Below are 18,355 nucleotides of genomic sequence, written 5' to 3' on the forward strand. Positions count from 1 at the left end.
ACTCGATATTATTGGCATAGCAAGTTCTGCTCTTCTCCTTTCAAAACTTGCTAAAAGCTGTATTTAAAAGAACAGATTGGCCGGGGTAATTCACACCTTTCAATGCCAGCTTAATGTTTAGGTTAGTGGGAATCACAGAGGAATTAGGGATGGAAACTTCTTTGCTGGTGGTAGAAGCGGTCTGGTGAATTTTTAGAGAGAAGAGGCCGTCGATGTTTGAATGTAGAAAATTGTTCTGGCTGCAGCCTGCAGTATGGACTTGTTGGTGTGTGTAGCTCCCAGTGTTCTGACAGCGCGACGTTTTGGGGAAGCATGTGATTCAGCAGCTACCAGTGGGCTTCGTGCGGCGGAGATTTTGTGGCTGTTAGCGGAGTTGATAACAGAGGGTCGTTAAGAGAAGCCTGCATGCAGTAGGCAAAGTAGTAATGTTTGCCGGCGGGGGACGTGCGGCGATTAACCTGTGCGGTAGTGAAAAGGAGTTAAAAAGAAGGAAGTGTGCGGATGCGGAAAGAATGGAATAATTGTGGTAGGCTGCCGGCTGAGTAGTTAGGTGAATGTTTGGTGTAGGTCCGGCGCTGCCGATTGGATGGTGGTGCTGCAGTGTGAGTCAGATAAAAAAAAAAAAAAAACCAGGAGTAGGATCCAATGGGACTAACTGGCATGTATAGACGCGTGTAATGCAAAAGGGCTGTTTTTGGTAGCGTCTCTCACTTACGGCCGTACCACCCTGAACACGCCCGATCTCATCCGATCTCGGAAGCCAAGCAGGGTAGGGTCTGGTTAGTACTTGGATGGGAGACCTCCTGGGAATACCAGGTGCTGTAAGCTTTTCTCACTTTTACTTTATACAGGGGGCGCTCCACTTCACGATTAATTTAAATCTATGTAACCAGGTGATCTGGAGATTTTGACCATGAGCGGTTAAGCTGCATCGGGGAACGAGGGGGAATAGGTGGTTGCGCCTTTAAGCAACTTGGTGACATCATCACCTGAGAGAGAGCGCGAAAAGCCACTGTCTGGATGCGCCATTTTAAGCTGGATAAGCTGGGCTGCGGACGGTTTTCCGAGTGGGGTGAGAGTTTCCCAGAGTACCAGAGAGCGGTGCGTCACAAGGTTTTCTGCCCGCGCCTTGAGGTTTTACTGTGTGCCATTACCGTATTATTTTCAGTGCAAAACTGCCGTTTCCTTTTATTTCGGTGTACTCGGTTATGTGAGGTCTGCCTCACAGGGTTTTCCGTGTGTTTTATTTTACTTTTATACTGTACCAGTCCCACCTGAGTGTGGAGTTTTATTTCTTTTCTGTAAGAGAATCCTCTGTAAGGGAAAAGTGTAAGGTTTAAGAAACTGTTCATTGTAAATCCTTTTATCTTCCAACCAAAATGTCTAATTAATTAGGCCTATGGAATAAATTAGACCCAAAAAGAGTATTTGTGTTCCTGCGTGTTGTTTCCCGGGCCACAAATTTTGGTACCAGGAGTGTGGTATATTCCAATCATTTAAGAGGATTTGCATTGTTCAGTATGCTATATAAAAGCAACGGGAAATAATACGGTAGTGGTGAAGAAACAGGTTGGTGGTTTCTGCTGACTGGAGGGACACTGGACCGGTGGAGCAACTCGAGTAACGGGAAGCGGTGCGAGGAGTGCCCAAGCGGCGGAGCCGGTGTGACGTTCCCAGAAGAGTGGACCGGGTGGAGTGCTCATCCCTCGCCTGAACTTTCAGAGGACCGTTTATCCTTTCAAAAAGTGTGGTGTAGAGTATTTTACGATGTCTGGTTCAGAAGATGAGCAGTCTGAGACTGTTTTGAGGGGGCAGGTTAAAGAACTACAGAGTAGACATGAGGACGCCATGGCGACGATAGCTGCCCTAACTAAGCGGTCTTATGTTTATGTTCCCAGGGAGAGACATATCTCTCCATTTAGTGGTGACTTTGAGACTGATGGCCGATCGGTGGATGATTTCATTGACGAAGTTGAACGTGTGCTTCGTGCAAGAAATCAATCTGAACAGGACCAGTATGATTTTGTATTGTCACTTCTTAGGGGAGCAGCTTTAGAGGAAGCGCATATGCGCAGTAATGCTGATTGTGACAATCCCAATGACTTATTCACCTACCTGAGAGCAGCTTTCAGGGACAAGCGCAGTGTTCATCAACTGCTGCATAGTTTCTATAGTCGGAGGCAGCAGGAGGGGGAGGGCATTCGAGAATTTTCCCACGCCCTATCGCAAGCTCTTAATTCTGTATTGAGGTGTTCTCCGGAAGCAGTCACTAATGAGAGAAAGACACTAAGGGATCAGTTCATAGAAGGGGTTAGAGACCCTGCTCTTAGAAGGGAGCTTCGTAAATATGTGCGAGGCAACCCAGAGTCATCCATGATTGAGGTGCGGGAGGAGGCTCAGCTGTGGTGTCTGGAAGAGTTTCCCAGAAACCCGAAGACCACCAAATTTAGGGGCAGCAGTGATCATGTACACTGTTCCGCCTTACAAGCGCAGGAAGCAAATTCTGCCACCTTGGAGGATGTCCTTAAGGTAATAGCTGACCAGGGGAAGGCCATTAGTGAGTTGACCAGGGCGGTGAAAGATCTTGCCGTACAGAAGGGTGGATTTAGTAGTGATGCCAGGCCTAAACGACAGCCCAGGTATACCGAAGATGGGCGGCCCATCTGTTTTAAGTGTCGAGGTGCGGGGCATGTGGCAAAGGATTGCTTGCAAAGGCAAAATGCTGGAGGTGTAGTTTCTTCCCCCGCAGCTCAGGGAAACGCCCCTCCCCAGTTGTTGTGAGTCGAGCAATTCGGGGAAGTACCCTAGACTCAAATCTTACACCGTCATCCCAGAGTCAGTTGCTGCAGCGAGCTGTAGGGACATGTCCAGTTGTTGAGCTTAAAATTGGGGACATTAAGACACCCTGCCTATTAGATACTGGTAGCCAGGTGAGCACCATTACTGAGAAATTCTTTCGAAAATACTTGCATGGAGAGGATGAGGATATGCTTCCCACCTCTGGCTGGCTTAGATTAACAGCCGCCAATGGACTAGACATACCTTATCTGGGTTATCTGGAGTTAGAGGTAATAGCAATGGGCTTAAAGCTGCCCAGTTGTGGCTTTCTGGTGGTCAGGGATCCAGTTAGTACTGAACAGTCTTTACCCTGCATTGTGGGAATGAACATTATCAGTCGGTGTAGGGAGCTGGTTTATGCAGAATTTGATACTACGCTGGGTGGAAAATTGGATTCTGATTGGAGAGACGTTTTTCAGAGACTGCAGAAGTGTAGTGTTGACCGTAAGTCAGTGGTCCGTGTAGCTGGGAAGTTCCCAGAACACATACCTGCTGCATCCGTAGCCACGATCCAGGTCGCTAAGGGTGCACATGACGGTCTGATGTTGTTTGAGCCACTTAGCACGCCATTACCGAGGGGTCTGATAGTAATTCCCACACTGGTAGATCCGTCCAGTCCCGTGATGCAGTTACCAGTTCTGAATCTCTCACAAGAAGATGTATGGCTCCCGCCTAGGGCCCGGTTGGGTGTCCTGTCGAAAGTGGCGTGTATAGAGAATGAATCACAATGTGCAGTGAAATTTCAGCGGATCGCGGCTAGCGTTGAGCAAGTTACAGTTGTTGTTCCTGGTTGTAACGGTGATTTATCTGTTCTAGAGACACTTGACCTTGGTGGTAATGAGGAACAAAAGGTTCAGTTGAAGGCACTGCTGGCCAGGTATATTGACATATTTGCAGTAGAGGACGAGGACCTGGGGTATACGGACAGGGTAAGGCATGAAATTCACCTAACAGATGATGATCCTGTTACCCAGCCTTATCGGCGAATACCGCCCACCCAGTATGGTGAAGTTAAGGAGCACATTTCTAAACTCTTAAGCAAAGGTGTTATTCAGGAAAGCAGTAGCGCCTATGCATCACCTATAGTGTTGGTAAGGAAGGCAGATGGCAGCCTACGGCTGTGTGTGGATTATAGGCGGTTAAATCAGAAGACCAAAAAGGATGCCTTCCCCTTGCCGCGAATTGATGAAAGTTTTGATGCCCTTCGGGGGGCCCAGTACTTCTCTACCATTGATCTGGCGAGTGGTTATCATCAGGTGGCGGTAGAGGAGCACGATAGGCATAAGACTGCTTTCTCTACTCCTTTTGGATTATATGAGTATCTCAGATTACCATTTGGTGTTTGCAATGGACCTGCAACGTTTCAAAGGCTCATGCAGGCCACTATGAACGATCTTGTCTTCCAAATCATGCTAGTATACCTTGACGATATATTAGTGTATTCTCAGACATTCCCGGAACACTTAGAGAGGCTTGACAGGGTGCTTAGGCGTCTCAAAGAGACAGGCCTTAAAGTGAAATTACAGAAGTGCCATTTCCTCCAGACCGAGGTAAATTTCTTGGGTCACCAAGTGTCTGCTGATGGTATAGGTACTGATCCAGGAAAGGTTTCAGCTGTGAGGCAATGGCCAGTACCATCTACGGTTAGGGGTTTGAGATCATTCTTGGGCTTTTGTAGCTACTACAGACGGTTTATCCATGGGTTCTCAAAGATTGCTGGCCCACTGCATGATGTGGTAAATTTGTGTTCAAACACAGGTAGTCCTGGTAAGGCCAACCAGTTGTTAACTCTAGCGTGGACTGAAGAATGTCAGGCGGCCTTTGACTTACTGAAGGACAGGCTGACTAGTGCCCCCATCCTTGGCTTCACGGATTTTACTCAGCCTTTCATACTAGAAACTGATGCGAGTAACCACGGTCTTGGAGCCGTTTTGTATCAGCAACAGGATGGTGTCAAACGAGTCATAGCCTATGCTAGTAGGCGACTGAGGAGTGCCGAAAGGAATGATAGGTACTACAGTAGTATGAAACTAGAGCTCTTAGCTCTTAAATGGGCAATAACTGAGAAGTTTCGTGGCTATTTACTGGGTTCCAAATTTACGGTCATTACTGACAACAACCCTCTATGTTATTTAAAAACAGCAAAGCTTGGTGCTATAGAGCAAAGGTGGGTTGCTCAGCTGTCGGTGTTTGATTTTGAGGTACAATATAGGCCAGGGCAAAATAACATAGTGGCTGACACTTTGTCTAGGCAGCCATTAGCAGGGGAGCCGGAGCAAGTTTCTGAAGATGCTGAGTTTGACGGTTGTGTAGCGATTTGCAGTCTGAGTCGCGGCACAAAGCTTGATTCAGAGCTGGTTACAGCAGCCCTTGAGAGCTGCAAGATTAGACAGATTAGGATTGCAGAACCCAGGGAGAAGAAGCCTCTTGAATTAACTCAGGGTAACACACCAACACTCCCAGGTTATTCAATGGAGGAACTGCAGTCATTCCAGCAAAAGGATCCGATGCTGCAGATATTTAGGGGCCTGTGGGATCGGAAAAAGGTACCTACAGGGAAGGAGCGGCAAGTTTTGCCCAGACCGGTTCGTCTGTTGCTTAAACACTGGGATTGTGTGAAGATAGTAAATGGCTTGTTGTATCGAGTGGTTTCGGATGAGAAACACGGAGAGTACTTTCAGTTGTTGTTGCCTAGCAGTCTGAGGAAGCAGGTGTTGGAAGGGGCGCATGACTCTATGGGTCATCAGGGCGTTGAACGTACATTGCAGTTGTTGAGGCGAAGATGCTTTTGGGTAGGAATGCACGAGGATGTCGCGCGGTGGGTAAAGGAATGTCAGCGGTGTGTGCTTGCCAAGATGCCGCAGCCTAAGATCCGTCCTGCCATGAAGTCTTTTCTTGCCTCAAGACCATTGGAGGTGATTGCTGTAGATTTCACAGTGCTGGAGCCTTCCATTGACGGTCGTGAGAATGTGTTGGTGGTCACAGACATTTTCACGAAATTCACACAGGCCTTCCCAGCTCGGGACCAAAAGGCAGATACCACAGCAAAGATCCTTTTACGGGAATGGTTCATGAAGTATGGAGTCCCGGAGAGGCTTCACTCAGAACAGGGACGAAATTTTGAAAGCGCGGTTGTAGCAGAGCTTTGTAGACTGTATGGGGTGAAGAAGAGCAGGACTACTCCCTACCATCCTACGGGAAATGCTCAGTGCGAGCGATTTAATCCATGATTTGCTACGCACATTGCCTCCCGAAAAGAAACGCAGATGGCCTGAGCACCTGCCTGAATTGGTGTATGCGTACAATGTGACTCCCCATTCAACCACAGGCTATTCTCCTTATTATTTGTTTTTTGGTGTTGAACCCCACTTACCAGTGGATGCTTTGTTGGGACAAAAGCAGGTGGTCAATCCAAACCATGATTGGTTAGCTGTGCATCAACAGTGTTTAAGTGAAGCGCATGCCAGAGCGAAGGTGTATTCCGAGCAGAAAGCTGCTGAGCGCATTTCTGTGCAGAGGGACATAGTCTATTGTCCAAAGATTGAAGTGGATGCCCTGGTGTACTTGCGTGATCGGCCACTAGGTCGCAACAAGATACAGGATGCATGGAAGCCCACGGTTCACAGGGTTGTGGAAGTTTTGGGTAACACCTACACTGTAGAGCCAGTGGAGGGAGGTCCTTGCAAGAGGGTAAACAGGGTGGATATAAAGCCCTGTGTTAGCCCTTCTGTGCCAGCGCCACGGAGAAAACTCCCTGCTCCTGTAACTCAGTCTAGTCCGTCTTCAGGGACCGAGTCAGATGTTGGAGATGCAGAGGAAGATGTCTTCCTGGTGAGACATATGGTCCCGGGGTCAAATATATTGCTGGACAGGTCTGAACTCGTTGGTTCACAGCCAGTGGCCTGTCGGGATGAGGACATGCAAATTGGGTCTGCTGAAACTCCAAATAGGGAGACAGTAGAAACAGATGCAGGTGAGCCTAGCCCTGAAATGCAGAGACCTGTAGCTGGGCCACGTCGGAGCCGAAGAGTGAACGCGGGGCAACATTCAAATGTGTATCATGAGCCTAGATCCGTTCTTGACATGGCCTCCGTAAGTCCTGCTGCAGTCTCACAGATATTGACTAGTTTAAGTACAGTTTTATTTCGAGAAGCAATCAAAGAGGTTAGGAAGACCTTGGTAGGTAGTGAGTAATCGAGGGCGCTTACTCCACGCAGGGGAGAATGTAACCGGGTGATCTGGAGATTTTGACCATGAGCGGTTAAGCTGCATCGGGGAACGAGGGGGAATAGGTGGTTGCGCCTTTAAGCAACTTGGTGACATCATCACCTGAGAGAGAGCGCGAAAAGCCACTGTCTGGAAGCGCCATTTTAAGCTGGATAAGCTGGGCTGCGGACGGTTTTCCGAGTGGGGTGAGAGTTTCCCAGAGTACCAGAGAGCGGTGCGTCACAAGGTTTTCTGCCCGCGCCTTGAGGTTTTACTGTGTGCCATTACCGTATTATTTTCAGTGCAAAACTGCCGTTTCCTTTTATTTCGGTGTACTCGGTTATGTGAGGTCTGCCTCACAGGGTTTTCCGTGTGTTTTATTTTACTTTTATACTGTACCAGTCCCACCTGAGTGTGGAGTTTTATTTCTTTTCTGTAAGAGAATCCTCTGTAAGGGAAAAGTGTAAGGTTTAAGAAACTGTTCATTGTAAATCCTTTTATCTTCCAACCAAAATGTCTAATTAATTAGGCCTATGGAATAAATTAGACCCAAAAAGAGTATTTGTGTTCCTGCGTGTTGTTTCCCGGGCCACAAATTTTGGTACCAGGAGTGTGGTATATTCCAATCATTTAAGAGGATTTGCATTGTTCAGTATGCTATATAAAAGCAACGGGAAATAATACGGTAGTGGTGAAGAAACAGGTTGGTGGTTTCTGCTGACTGGAGGGACACTGGACCGGTGGAGCAACTCGAGTAACGGGAAGCGGTGCGAGGAGTGCCCAAGCGGCGGAGCCGGTGTGACGTTCCCAGAAGAGTGGACCGGGTGGAGTGCTCATCCCTCGCCTGAACTTTCAGAGGACCGTTTATCCTTTCAAAAAGTGTGGTGTAGAGTATTTTACGATGTCTGGTTCAGAAGATGAGCAGTCTGAGACTGTTTTGAGGGGGCAGGTTAAAGAACTACAGAGTAGACATGAGGACGCCATGGCGACGATAGCTGCCCTAACTAAGCGGTCTTATGTTTATGTTCCCAGGGAGAGACATATCTCTCCATTTAGTGGTGACTTTGAGACTGATGGCCGATCGGTGGATGATTTCATTGACGAAGTTGAACGTGTGCTTCGTGCAAGAAATCAATCTGAACAGGACCAGTATGATTTTGTATTGTCACTTCTTAGGGGAGCAGCTTTAGAGGAAGCGCATATGCGCAGTAATGCTGATTGTGACAATCCCAATGACTTATTCACCTACCTGAGAGCAGCTTTCAGGGACAAGCGCAGTGTTCATCAACTGCTGCATAGTTTCTATAGTCGGAGGCAGCAGGAGGGGGAGGGCATTCGAGAATTTTCCCACGCCCTATCGCAAGCTCTTAATTCTGTATTGAGGTGTTCTCCGGAAGCAGTCACTAATGAGAGAAAGACACTAAGGGATCAGTTCATAGAAGGGGTTAGAGACCCTGCTCTTAGAAGGGAGCTTCGTAAATATGTGCGAGGCAACCCAGAGTCATCCATGATTGAGGTGCGGGAGGAGGCTCAGCTGTGGTGTCTGGAAGAGTTTCCCAGAAACCCGAAGACCACCAAATTTAGGGGCAGCAGTGATCATGTACACTGTTCCGCCTTACAAGCGCAGGAAGCAAATTCTGCCACCTTGGAGGATGTCCTTAAGGTAATAGCTGACCAGGGGAAGGCCATTAGTGAGTTGACCAGGGCGGTGAAAGATCTTGCCGTACAGAAGGGTGGATTTAGTAGTGATGCCAGGCCTAAACGACAGCCCAGGTATACCGAAGATGGGCGGCCCATCTGTTTTAAGTGTCGAGGTGCGGGGCATGTGGCAAAGGATTGCTTGCAAAGGCAAAATGCTGGAGGTGTAGTTTCTTCCCCCGCAGCTCAGGGAAACGCCCCTCCCCAGTTGTTGTGAGTCGAGCAATTCGGGGAAGTACCCTAGACTCAAATCTTACACCGTCATCCCAGAGTCAGTTGCTGCAGCGAGCTGTAGGGACATGTCCATTTGTTGAGCTTAAAATTGGGGACATTAAGACACCCTGCCTATTAGATACTGGTAGCCAGGTGAGCACCATTACTGAGAAATTCTTTCGAAAATACTTGCATGGAGAGGATGAGGATATGCTTCCCACCTCTGGCTGGCTTAGATTAACAGCCGCCAATGGACTAGACATACCTTATCTGGGTTATCTGGAGTTAGAGGTAATAGCAATGGGCTTAAAGCTGCCCAGTTGTGGCTTTCTGGTGGTCAGGGATCCAGTTAGTACTGAACAGTCTTTACCCTGCATTGTGGGAATGAACATTATCAGTCGGTGTAGGGAGCTGGTTTATGCAGAATTTGATACTACGCTGGGTGGAAAATTGGATTCTGATTGGAGAGACGTTTTTCAGAGACTGCAGAAGTGTAGTGTTGACCGTAAGTCAGTGGTCCGTGTAGCTGGGAAGTTCCCAGAACACATACCTGCTGCATCCATAGCCACGATCCAGGTCGCTAAGGGTGCACATGACGGTCTGATGTTGTTTGAGCCACTTAGCACGCCATTACCGAGGGGTCTGATAGTAATTCCCACACTGGTAGATCCGTCCAGTCCCGTGATGCAGTTACCAGTTCTGAATCTCTCACAAGAAGATGTATGGCTCCCGCCTAGGGCCCGGTTGGGTGTCCTGTCGAAAGTGGCGTGTATAGAGAATGAATCACAATGTGCAGTGAAATTTCAGCGGATCGCGGCTAGCGTTGAGCAAGTTACAGTTGTTGTTCCTGGTTGTAACGGTGATTTATCTGTTCTAGAGACACTTGACCTTGGTGGTAATGAGGAACAAAAGGTTCAGTTGAAGGCACTGCTGGCCAGGTATATTGACATATTTGCAGTAGAGGACGAGGACCTGGGGTATACGGACAGGGTAAGGCATGAAATTCACCTAACAGATGATGATCCTGTTACCCAGCCTTATCGGCGAATACCGCCCACCCAGTATGGTGAAGTTAAGGAGCACATTTCTAAACTCTTAAGCAAAGGTGTTATTCAGGAAAGCAGTAGCGCCTATGCATCACCTATAGTGTTGGTAAGGAAGGCAGATGGCAGCCTACGGCTGTGTGTGGATTATAGGCGGTTAAATCAGAAGACCAAAAAGGATGCCTTCCCCTTGCCGCGAATTGATGAAAGTTTTGATGCCCTTCGGGGGGCCCAGTACTTCTCTACCATTGATCTGGCGAGTGGTTATCATCAGGTGGCGGTAGAGGAGCACGATAGGCATAAGACTGCTTTCTCTACTCCTTTTGGATTATATGAGTATCTCAGATTACCATTTGGTGTTTGCAATGGACCTGCAACGTTTCAAAGGCTCATGCAGGCCACTATGAACGATCTTGTCTTCCAAATCATGCTAGTATACCTTGACGATATATTAGTGTATTCTCAGACATTCCCGGAACACTTAGAGAGGCTTGACAGGGTGCTTAGGCGTCTCAAAGAGACAGGCCTTAAAGTGAAATTACAGAAGTGCCATTTCCTCCAGACCGAGGTAAATTTCTTGGGTCACCAAGTGTCTGCTGATGGTATAGGTACTGATCCAGGAAAGGTTTCAGCTGTGAGGCAATGGCCAGTACCATCTACGGTTAGGGGTTTGAGATCATTCTTGGGCTTTTGTAGCTACTACAGACGGTTTATCCATGGGTTCTCAAAGATTGCTGGCCCACTGCATGATGTGGTAAATTTGTGTTCAAACACAGGTAGTCCTGGTAAGGCCAACCAGTTGTTAACTCTAGCGTGGACTGAAGAATGTCAGGCGGCCTTTGACTTACTGAAGGACAGGCTGACTAGTGCCCCCATCCTTGGCTTCACGGATTTTACTCAGCCTTTCATACTAGAAACTGATGCGAGTAACCACGGTCTTGGAGCCGTTTTGTATCAGCAACAGGATGGTGTCAAACGAGTCATAGCCTATGCTAGTAGGCGACTGAGGAGTGCCGAAAGGAATGATAGGTACTACAGTAGTATGAAACTAGAGCTCTTAGCTCTTAAATGGGCAATAACTGAGAAGTTTCGTGGCTATTTACTGGGTTCCAAATTTACGGTCATTACTGACAACAACCCTCTATGTTATTTAAAAACAGCAAAGCTTGGTGCTATAGAGCAAAGGTGGGTTGCTCAGCTGTCGGTGTTTGATTTTGAGGTACAATATAGGCCAGGGCAAAATAACATAGTGGCTGACACTTTGTCTAGGCAGCCATTAGCAGGGGAGCCGGAGCAAGTTTCTGAAGATGCTGAGTTTGACGGTTGTGTAGCGATTTGCAGTCTGAGTCGCGGCACAAAGCTTGATTCAGAGCTGGTTACAGCAGCCCTTGAGAGCTGCAAGATTAGACAGATTAGGATTGCAGAACCCAGGGAGAAGAAGCCTCTTGAATTAACTCAGGGTAACACACCAACACTCCCAGGTTATTCAATGGAGGAACTGCAGTCATTCCAGCAAAAGGATCCGATGCTGCAGATATTTAGGGGCCTGTGGGATCGGAAAAAGGTACCTACAGGGAAGGAGCGGCAAGTTTTGCCCAGACCGGTTCGTCTGTTGCTTAAACACTGGGATTGTGTGAAGATAGTAAATGGCTTGTTGTATCGAGTGGTTTCGGATGAGAAACACGGAGAGTACTTTCAGTTGTTGTTGCCTAGCAGTCTGAGGAAGCAGGTGTTGGAAGGGGCGCATGACTCTATGGGTCATCAGGGCGTTGAACGTACATTGCAGTTGTTGAGGCGAAGATGCTTTTGGGTAGGAATGCACGAGGATGTCGCGCGGTGGGTAAAGGAATGTCAGCGGTGTGTGCTTGCCAAGATGCCGCAGCCTAAGATCCGTCCTGCCATGAAGTCTTTTCTTGCCTCAAGACCATTGGAGGTGATTGCTGTAGATTTCACAGTGCTGGAGCCTTCCATTGACGGTCGTGAGAATGTGTTGGTGGTCACAGACATTTTCACGAAATTCACACAGGCCTTCCCAGCTCGGGACCAAAAGGCAGATACCACAGCAAAGATCCTTTTACGGGAATGGTTCATGAAGTATGGAGTCCCGGAGAGGCTTCACTCAGAACAGGGACGAAATTTTGAAAGCGCGGTTGTAGCAGAGCTTTGTAGACTGTATGGGGTGAAGAAGAGCAGGACTACTCCCTACCATCCTACGGGAAATGCTCAGTGCGAGCGATTTAATCCATGATTTGCTACGCACATTGCCTCCCGAAAAGAAACGCAGATGGCCTGAGCACCTGCCTGAATTGGTGTATGCGTACAATGTGACTCCCCATTCAACCACAGGCTATTCTCCTTATTATTTGTTGTTTGGTGTTGAACCCCACTTACCAGTGGATGCTTTGTTGGGACAAAAGCAGGTGGTCAATCCAAACCATGATTGGTTAGCTGTGCATCAACAGTGTTTAAGCGAAGCGCATGCCAGAGCGAAGGTGTATTCCGAGCAGAAAGCTGCTGAGCGCATTTCTGTGCAGAGGGACATAGTCTATTGTCCAAAGATTGAAGTGGATGCCCTGGTGTACTTGCGTGATCGGCCACTAGGTCGCAACAAGATACAGGATGCATGGAAGCCCACGGTTCACAGGGTTGTGGAAGTTTTGGGTAACACCTACACTGTAGAGCCAGTGGAGGGAGGTCCTTGCAAGAGGGTAAACAGGGTGGATATAAAGCCCTGTGTTAGCCCTTCTGTGCCAGCGCCACGGAGAAAACTCCCTGCTCCTGTAACTCAGTCTAGTCCGTCTTCAGGGACCGAGTCAGATGTTGGAGATGCAGAGGAAGATGTCTTCCTGGTGAGACATATGGTCCCGGGGTCAAATATATTGCTGGACAGGTCTGAACTCGTTGGTTCACAGCCAGTGGCCTGTCGGGATGAGGACATGCAAATTGGGTCTGCTGAAACTCCAAATAGGGAGACAGTAGAAACAGATGCAGGTGAGCCTAGCCCTGAAATGCAGAGACCTGTAGCTGGGCCACGTCGGAGCCGAAGAGTGAACGCGGGGCAACATTCAAATGTGTATCATGAGCCTAGATCCGTTCTTGACATGGCCTCCGTAAGTCCTGCTGCAGTCTCACAGATATTGACTAGTTTAAGTACAGTTTTATTTCGAGAAGCAATCAAAGAGGTTAGGAAGACCTTGGTAGGTAGTGAGTAATCGAGGGCGCTTACTCCACGCAGGGGAGAATGTAACCGGGTGATCTGGAGATTTTGACCATGAGCGGTTAAGCTGCATCGGGGAACGAGGGGGAATAGGTGGTTGCGCCTTTAAGCAACTTGGTGACATCATCACCTGAGAGAGAGCGCGAAAAGCCACTGTCTGGAAGCGCCATTTTAAGCTGGATAAGCTGGGCTGCGGACGGTTTTCCGAGTGGGGTGAGAGTTTCCCAGAGTACCAGAGAGCGGTGCGTCACAAGGTTTTCTGCCCGCGCCTTGAGGTTTTACTGTGTGCCATTACCGTATTATTTTCAGTGCAAAACTGCCGTTTCCTTTTATTTCGGTGTACTCGGTTATGTGAGGTCTGCCTCACAGGGTTTTCCGTGTGTTTTATTTTACTTTTATACTGTACCAGTCCCACCTGAGTGTGGAGTTTTATTTCTTTTCTGTAAGAGAATCCTCTGTAAGGGAAAAGTGTAAGGTTTAAGAAACTGTTCATTGTAAATCCTTTTATCTTCCAACCAAAATGTCTAATTAATTAGGCCTATGGAATAAATTAGACCCAAAAAGAGTATTTGTGTTCCTGCGTGTTGTTTCCCGGGCCACATCTATCACTCCCCTTCCATTTTACTATTTTATATATATATATATATATATTTTTCTCTCATTCATAAAGGTAGCTTTTACACACCGTTTTACTCTAAATACTTCCTGGTAATTCTAGGTGCTGTAAGCTGTTCGTGCCTTTATTCCACCAGGGCGCGATCTTCTCACAAACTTGAAGACTGTCACTCCCCATTCACGTTTTACAACTTATTGTTAATGATAAAGAGACAGCTTTTTACACACAGTTTTAAACAAAGTACTGATATTATTCCTCTTCAACTGACCGCTTTGTTTTCTATGCAAAAACCACTTCGCCACAGAAGACTCGATATTATTGGCATAGCAAGTTCTGCTCTTCTCCTTTCAAAACTTGCTAAAAGCTGTATTTAAAAGAACAGATTGGCCGGGGTAATTCACACCCTTCAATGCCAGCTTAATGTTTAGGTTAGTGGGAATCACAGAGGAATTAGGGATGGAAACTTCTTTGCTGGTGGTAGAAGCGGTCTGGTGAATTTTTAGAGAGAAGAGGCCGTCGATGTTTGAATGTAGAAAATTGTTCTGGCTGCAGCCTGCAGTATGGACTTGTTGGTGTGTGTAGCTCCCAGTGTTCTGACAGCGCGACGTTTTGGGGAAGCATGTGATTCAGCAGCTACCAGTGGGCTTCGTGCGGCGGAGATTTTGTGGCTGTTAGCGGAGTTGATAACAGAGGGTCGTTAAGAGAAGCCTGCATGCAGTAGGCAAAGGAGTAATGTTTGCCGGCGGGGGACGTGCGGCGATTAACCTGTGCGGTAGTGAAAAGGAGTTAAAAAGAAGGAAGTGTGCGGATGCGGAAAGAATGGAATAATTGTGGTAGGCTGCCGGCTGAGTAGTTTGGTGAATGTTTGGTGTGGGTCCGGCGCTGCCGATTGGATGGTGGGGCTGCAGTGTGAGTCAGATAAAAAAAAAAAAAAAACCAGGAGTAGGATCCAATGGGACTAACTGGCATGTATAGACGCGTGTAATGCAAAAGGGCTGTTTTGGGTAGCGTCTCTCGCTTACGGCCATACCACCCTGAACACGCCTGATCTTGGAAGCTAAGCAGAGTATGGTCTGGTTAGTACTTGGAAGGGAGACCACCTGGGAATACCAGGTGCTGTAAGCTTTTCTCACTTTTACTTTATACAGGGGGCGCTCCACTTCACGATTAATTTAAATCTATCACCCCCCTTCCATTTTACTATTTTATTTATATATATATTTTCTCTCTTTCATAAAGGCAGCTTTTAGAAACCGTTTAACTCTAAATACTACCTGGTAATTCTAGGTGCTGTCAGCTGTTCGTGCCTTTATTCCACCAGGGCGCGATCTTCTCACAAACTTGAAGACTGTCACTCCCCATTCACGTTTTACAACTTATTGTTAATAATAAAGAGACAGCTTTTTACACACAGTTTTAAACAAAGTACTGATATAATTCTTCTTCAACTCACCGCTTTGTTTTCTATGCAAAAACCACTTCACCACAGAATATTCGATATTATTGGCATATTATCTGCTCTTCTCCTCCTTTTAAAACTTACTAAAAGCTGTATTTAAAAGAGCAGGTTGGCCGGGGTAATTCATACCCTTCAATGCCAGATTAATGTTTAGGTTAGTGGGAATCACAGAGGAATTAGGGATGGAAACTTCTTTGCTGGTGGTAGAAGTGGTCTGGTGAATTTTTAGAGAGAAGAGGCCGTCGATGTTTGAATGTAGAAAATTGTTCTGGCTGCAGCCTGCAGTATGGACTTGTTGGTGTGTGTAGCTCCCAGTGTTCTGACAGCGCGACGTTTTGGGGAAGCATGTGATTCAGCAGCTACCAGTGGGCTTCGTGCGGCGGAGATTTTGTGGCTGTTAGCGGAGTTGATAACAGAAGGTCATTAAGAGAAGCCTGCATGCGGTAGGCAAAGGAGTAATGTTTGCCGGCGGGGGACGTGCGGCGATTAACCTGTGCGGTAGTGAAAAGGAGTTAATGAGAAGGAAGTGTGCGGATGCGGAAAGAATGGAATAATTGTGGTAGGCTGCCGGCTGAGTAGTTTGGTGAATGTTTGGTGTGGGTCCGGCGCTGCCGATTGGATGGTGGGGCTGCAGTGTGAGTCAGATAAAAAAAAAAAAAAACAGGAGTAGGATCCAATGGGACTAACTGGCATGTATAGACGCGTGTAATGCAAATTGGCTGTTTTTGGTAGCATCTCTCGCTTACGGCCATACCACCCTGAACACGCCCGATCTCGTCTGATCTTGGAAGCTAAGCAGGGTAGGGTCTGGTTAGTACTTGGATGGGAGTCCACCTGGGAATACCAGGTGCTGTAAGCTTTTCTCACTTTTACTTTATACAGGGGGCGCTCCACTTCACGATTAATTTAAATCTATCACTCCCCTTCCATTTTACTATTTTATATATATATGTATTTTTTTCTCTCATTCATAAAGGCAGCTTTTAGAAACCGTTTTACTCTAAATACTTCCTGGTAATTCTAGGTGCTGTTAGCTGTTCGTGCCTTTATTCCACCAGGGCGCGATCTTCTCACAAACTTGAAGACTGTCACTCCCCATTCACGTTTTACAACTTATTGTTAATAATAAAGAGACAGCTTTTTACACACAGTTTTAAACAAAGTACTGATATAATTCTTCTTCAACTCACCGCTTTGTTTTCTATGCAAAAACCACTTCGCCACAGAAGACTTTATATTGTTGGTATAGCAAGGTCTGCTCTTCTCCTCCTTTCAAAACTTGCTAAAAGCTGTATTTAAAAGAGCAGGTTGGCCGGGGTAATTCACACCCTTCAATGCCAGAATAATGTTTAGGTTAGTGGGAATCACAGAGGAATTAGGGATGGAAACTTCTTTGCTGATGGTTGAAGCGGTCTGGTGAATTTTTAGAGAGAAGAGGCCGTCGATGTTTCAATGTAGAAAATTGTTCTGGCTGCAGCCTGCAGTATGGACTTGTTGGTGTGTGTAGCTCCCAGTGTTCTGACAGCGCGACGTTTTGGGGAAGCATGTGATTCAGCAGCTACCAGTGGGCTTCGTGCGGCGGAGATTTTGTGGCTGTTAGTGGAGTTGATAACAGAAGGTCATTAAGAGAAGCCTGCATGCGGTAGGCAAAGGAGTAATGTTTGCCGGCGGGGGACGTGCGGCGATTAACCTGTGCGGTAGTGAAAAGGACTTAAAGAGAAGGAAGTGTGCGGATGCGGAAAGAATGGAATAATTGTGGTAGGCTGCCGGCTGAGTAGTTTGGTGAATGTTTGGTGTGGGTGCGGCGCTGCCGATTGGATGGTGGTGCTGCAGTGTGAATCAGATAAAAAAAAAAAAAAACAGGAGTAGGATCCAATGGGACTAACTGGCATGTATAGAGGCGTGTAATGCAAAAGGGCTGTTTTTGGTAGCGTCTCACGCGTATGGCCATACCACCATGAACACGCCTGATCTTGTATGATCTCGGAAGCTAAGCGGGTTAGGGTCTGGTTAGTACTTGGATGGGAGACTTTCTGGGAATACCACGTGCTGTAAGCTTTTCTCACTTTTACTTTATACAGGGGGCACTCCACCTCACGATTAATTTAAATCTATCACTCCCCTTCCATTTTACTATTTTATATATATATTTCTTTTTTCTCTCATTCATGAAGGCAGCGTTTACACACGTTTTACTCTAAATACTGCCTGGTAATATTAGCTGCTGTAAGCTGTTCGTGCCTTTATTCCACCAGGGCGCGATCTTCTCACAAACTTGAAGACTGTCACTCCCCATTCACGTTTTACAACTTATTGTTAATAATAAAGAGACAGCTTTTTACACAAAGTTTTAAACAAAGTACTGATATAATTCCTCTTAAACTCACCGCTTTGTTTTCTATGCAAAAACCACTTCGCCACAGAATATTCGATATTATTGGCATATTATCTGCTCTTCTCCTCCTTTCAAAACTTGCTAAAAGCTGTATTTCAAAGAGCAGGTTGGCCGGGGTAATTCACACCCTTCAATGCCAGCTTAATGTTTAGGTTAGTGGGAATCACAGAGGAATTAGGGATGGAAACTTCTTTGCTGGTGGTAGAAGCGGTCTGGTGAATTTTTAGAGAGAAGAGGCCGTCAATGTTTGAATGTAGAAAATTGTTCTGGCTGCAGCCTGCAGTATGGACTTGTTGGTGTGTGTAGCTCCCAGTGTTCTGACAGCGCGACGTTTTGGGGAAGCATGTGATTCAGCAGTTACCAGTGGGCTTCGTGCGGCGGAGATTTTGTGGCTGTTAGCGGAGTTGATAACAGAAGGTCATTAAGAGAAGCCTGCATGCGGTAGGCAAAGGAGTAATGTTTGCCGGCGGGGGACGTGCGGCGATTAACCTGTGCGGTAGTGAAAAGGAGTTAAAAAGAAGGAAGTGTGCGGATGCGGAAAGAATGGAATAATTGTGGTAGGCTGCTGGCTGAGTAGTTTGGTGAATGTTTGGTGTGGGTCCGGCGCTGCCGATTGGATGGTGGGGCTGCAGTGTGAGTCAGATAAAAAAAAAAAAAAAAAACAGGAGTA

General features: G+C 47.0%; 1 protein-coding gene, 2 non-coding genes and 2 pseudogenes across 3 annotated transcripts; all 5 read left to right on the forward strand.

Annotated features, from left to right (window-relative positions):
• Positions 1–709: 709 nt before the first annotated feature.
• Positions 710–828, forward strand: LOC125734531 (5S ribosomal RNA). The gene has a single exon (XR_007393840.1). It is a non-coding gene; the product is annotated as a 5S ribosomal RNA (ribosomal RNA).
• A 1,545-nt stretch (positions 829–2,373) lies between these two features.
• Positions 2,374–6,673, forward strand: LOC125719217 (uncharacterized). Its single transcript, XM_048993797.1, has 5 exons — positions 2,374–2,557; positions 2,917–4,388; positions 4,597–4,605; positions 6,355–6,528; positions 6,626–6,673. Exons 1-5 carry the CDS (start codon positions 2,374–2,376, stop codon positions 6,671–6,673), a joined length of 1,887 nt encoding a protein of 628 aa, XP_048849754.1.
• Positions 6,674–14,847: 8,174 nt separating this feature from the next.
• LOC125732207 (5S ribosomal RNA) lies at positions 14,848–14,956 on the forward strand (annotated as a pseudogene).
• Positions 14,957–16,030: 1,074 nt separating this feature from the next.
• LOC125734495 (5S ribosomal RNA) lies at positions 16,031–16,149 on the forward strand. The gene has a single exon (XR_007393805.1). It is a non-coding gene; the product is annotated as a 5S ribosomal RNA (ribosomal RNA).
• A 1,080-nt stretch (positions 16,150–17,229) lies between these two features.
• Positions 17,230–17,348, forward strand: LOC125732155 (5S ribosomal RNA; annotated as a pseudogene).
• The last annotated feature ends 1,007 nt before the right edge of the window (positions 17,349–18,355 follow it).

The sequence above is a fragment of the Brienomyrus brachyistius genome, chromosome 2, assembly GCF_023856365.1.
Source record: "Brienomyrus brachyistius isolate T26 chromosome 2, BBRACH_0.4, whole genome shotgun sequence".
Classification (NCBI taxonomy): Eukaryota; Metazoa; Chordata; class Actinopteri; order Osteoglossiformes; family Mormyridae; genus Brienomyrus; species Brienomyrus brachyistius.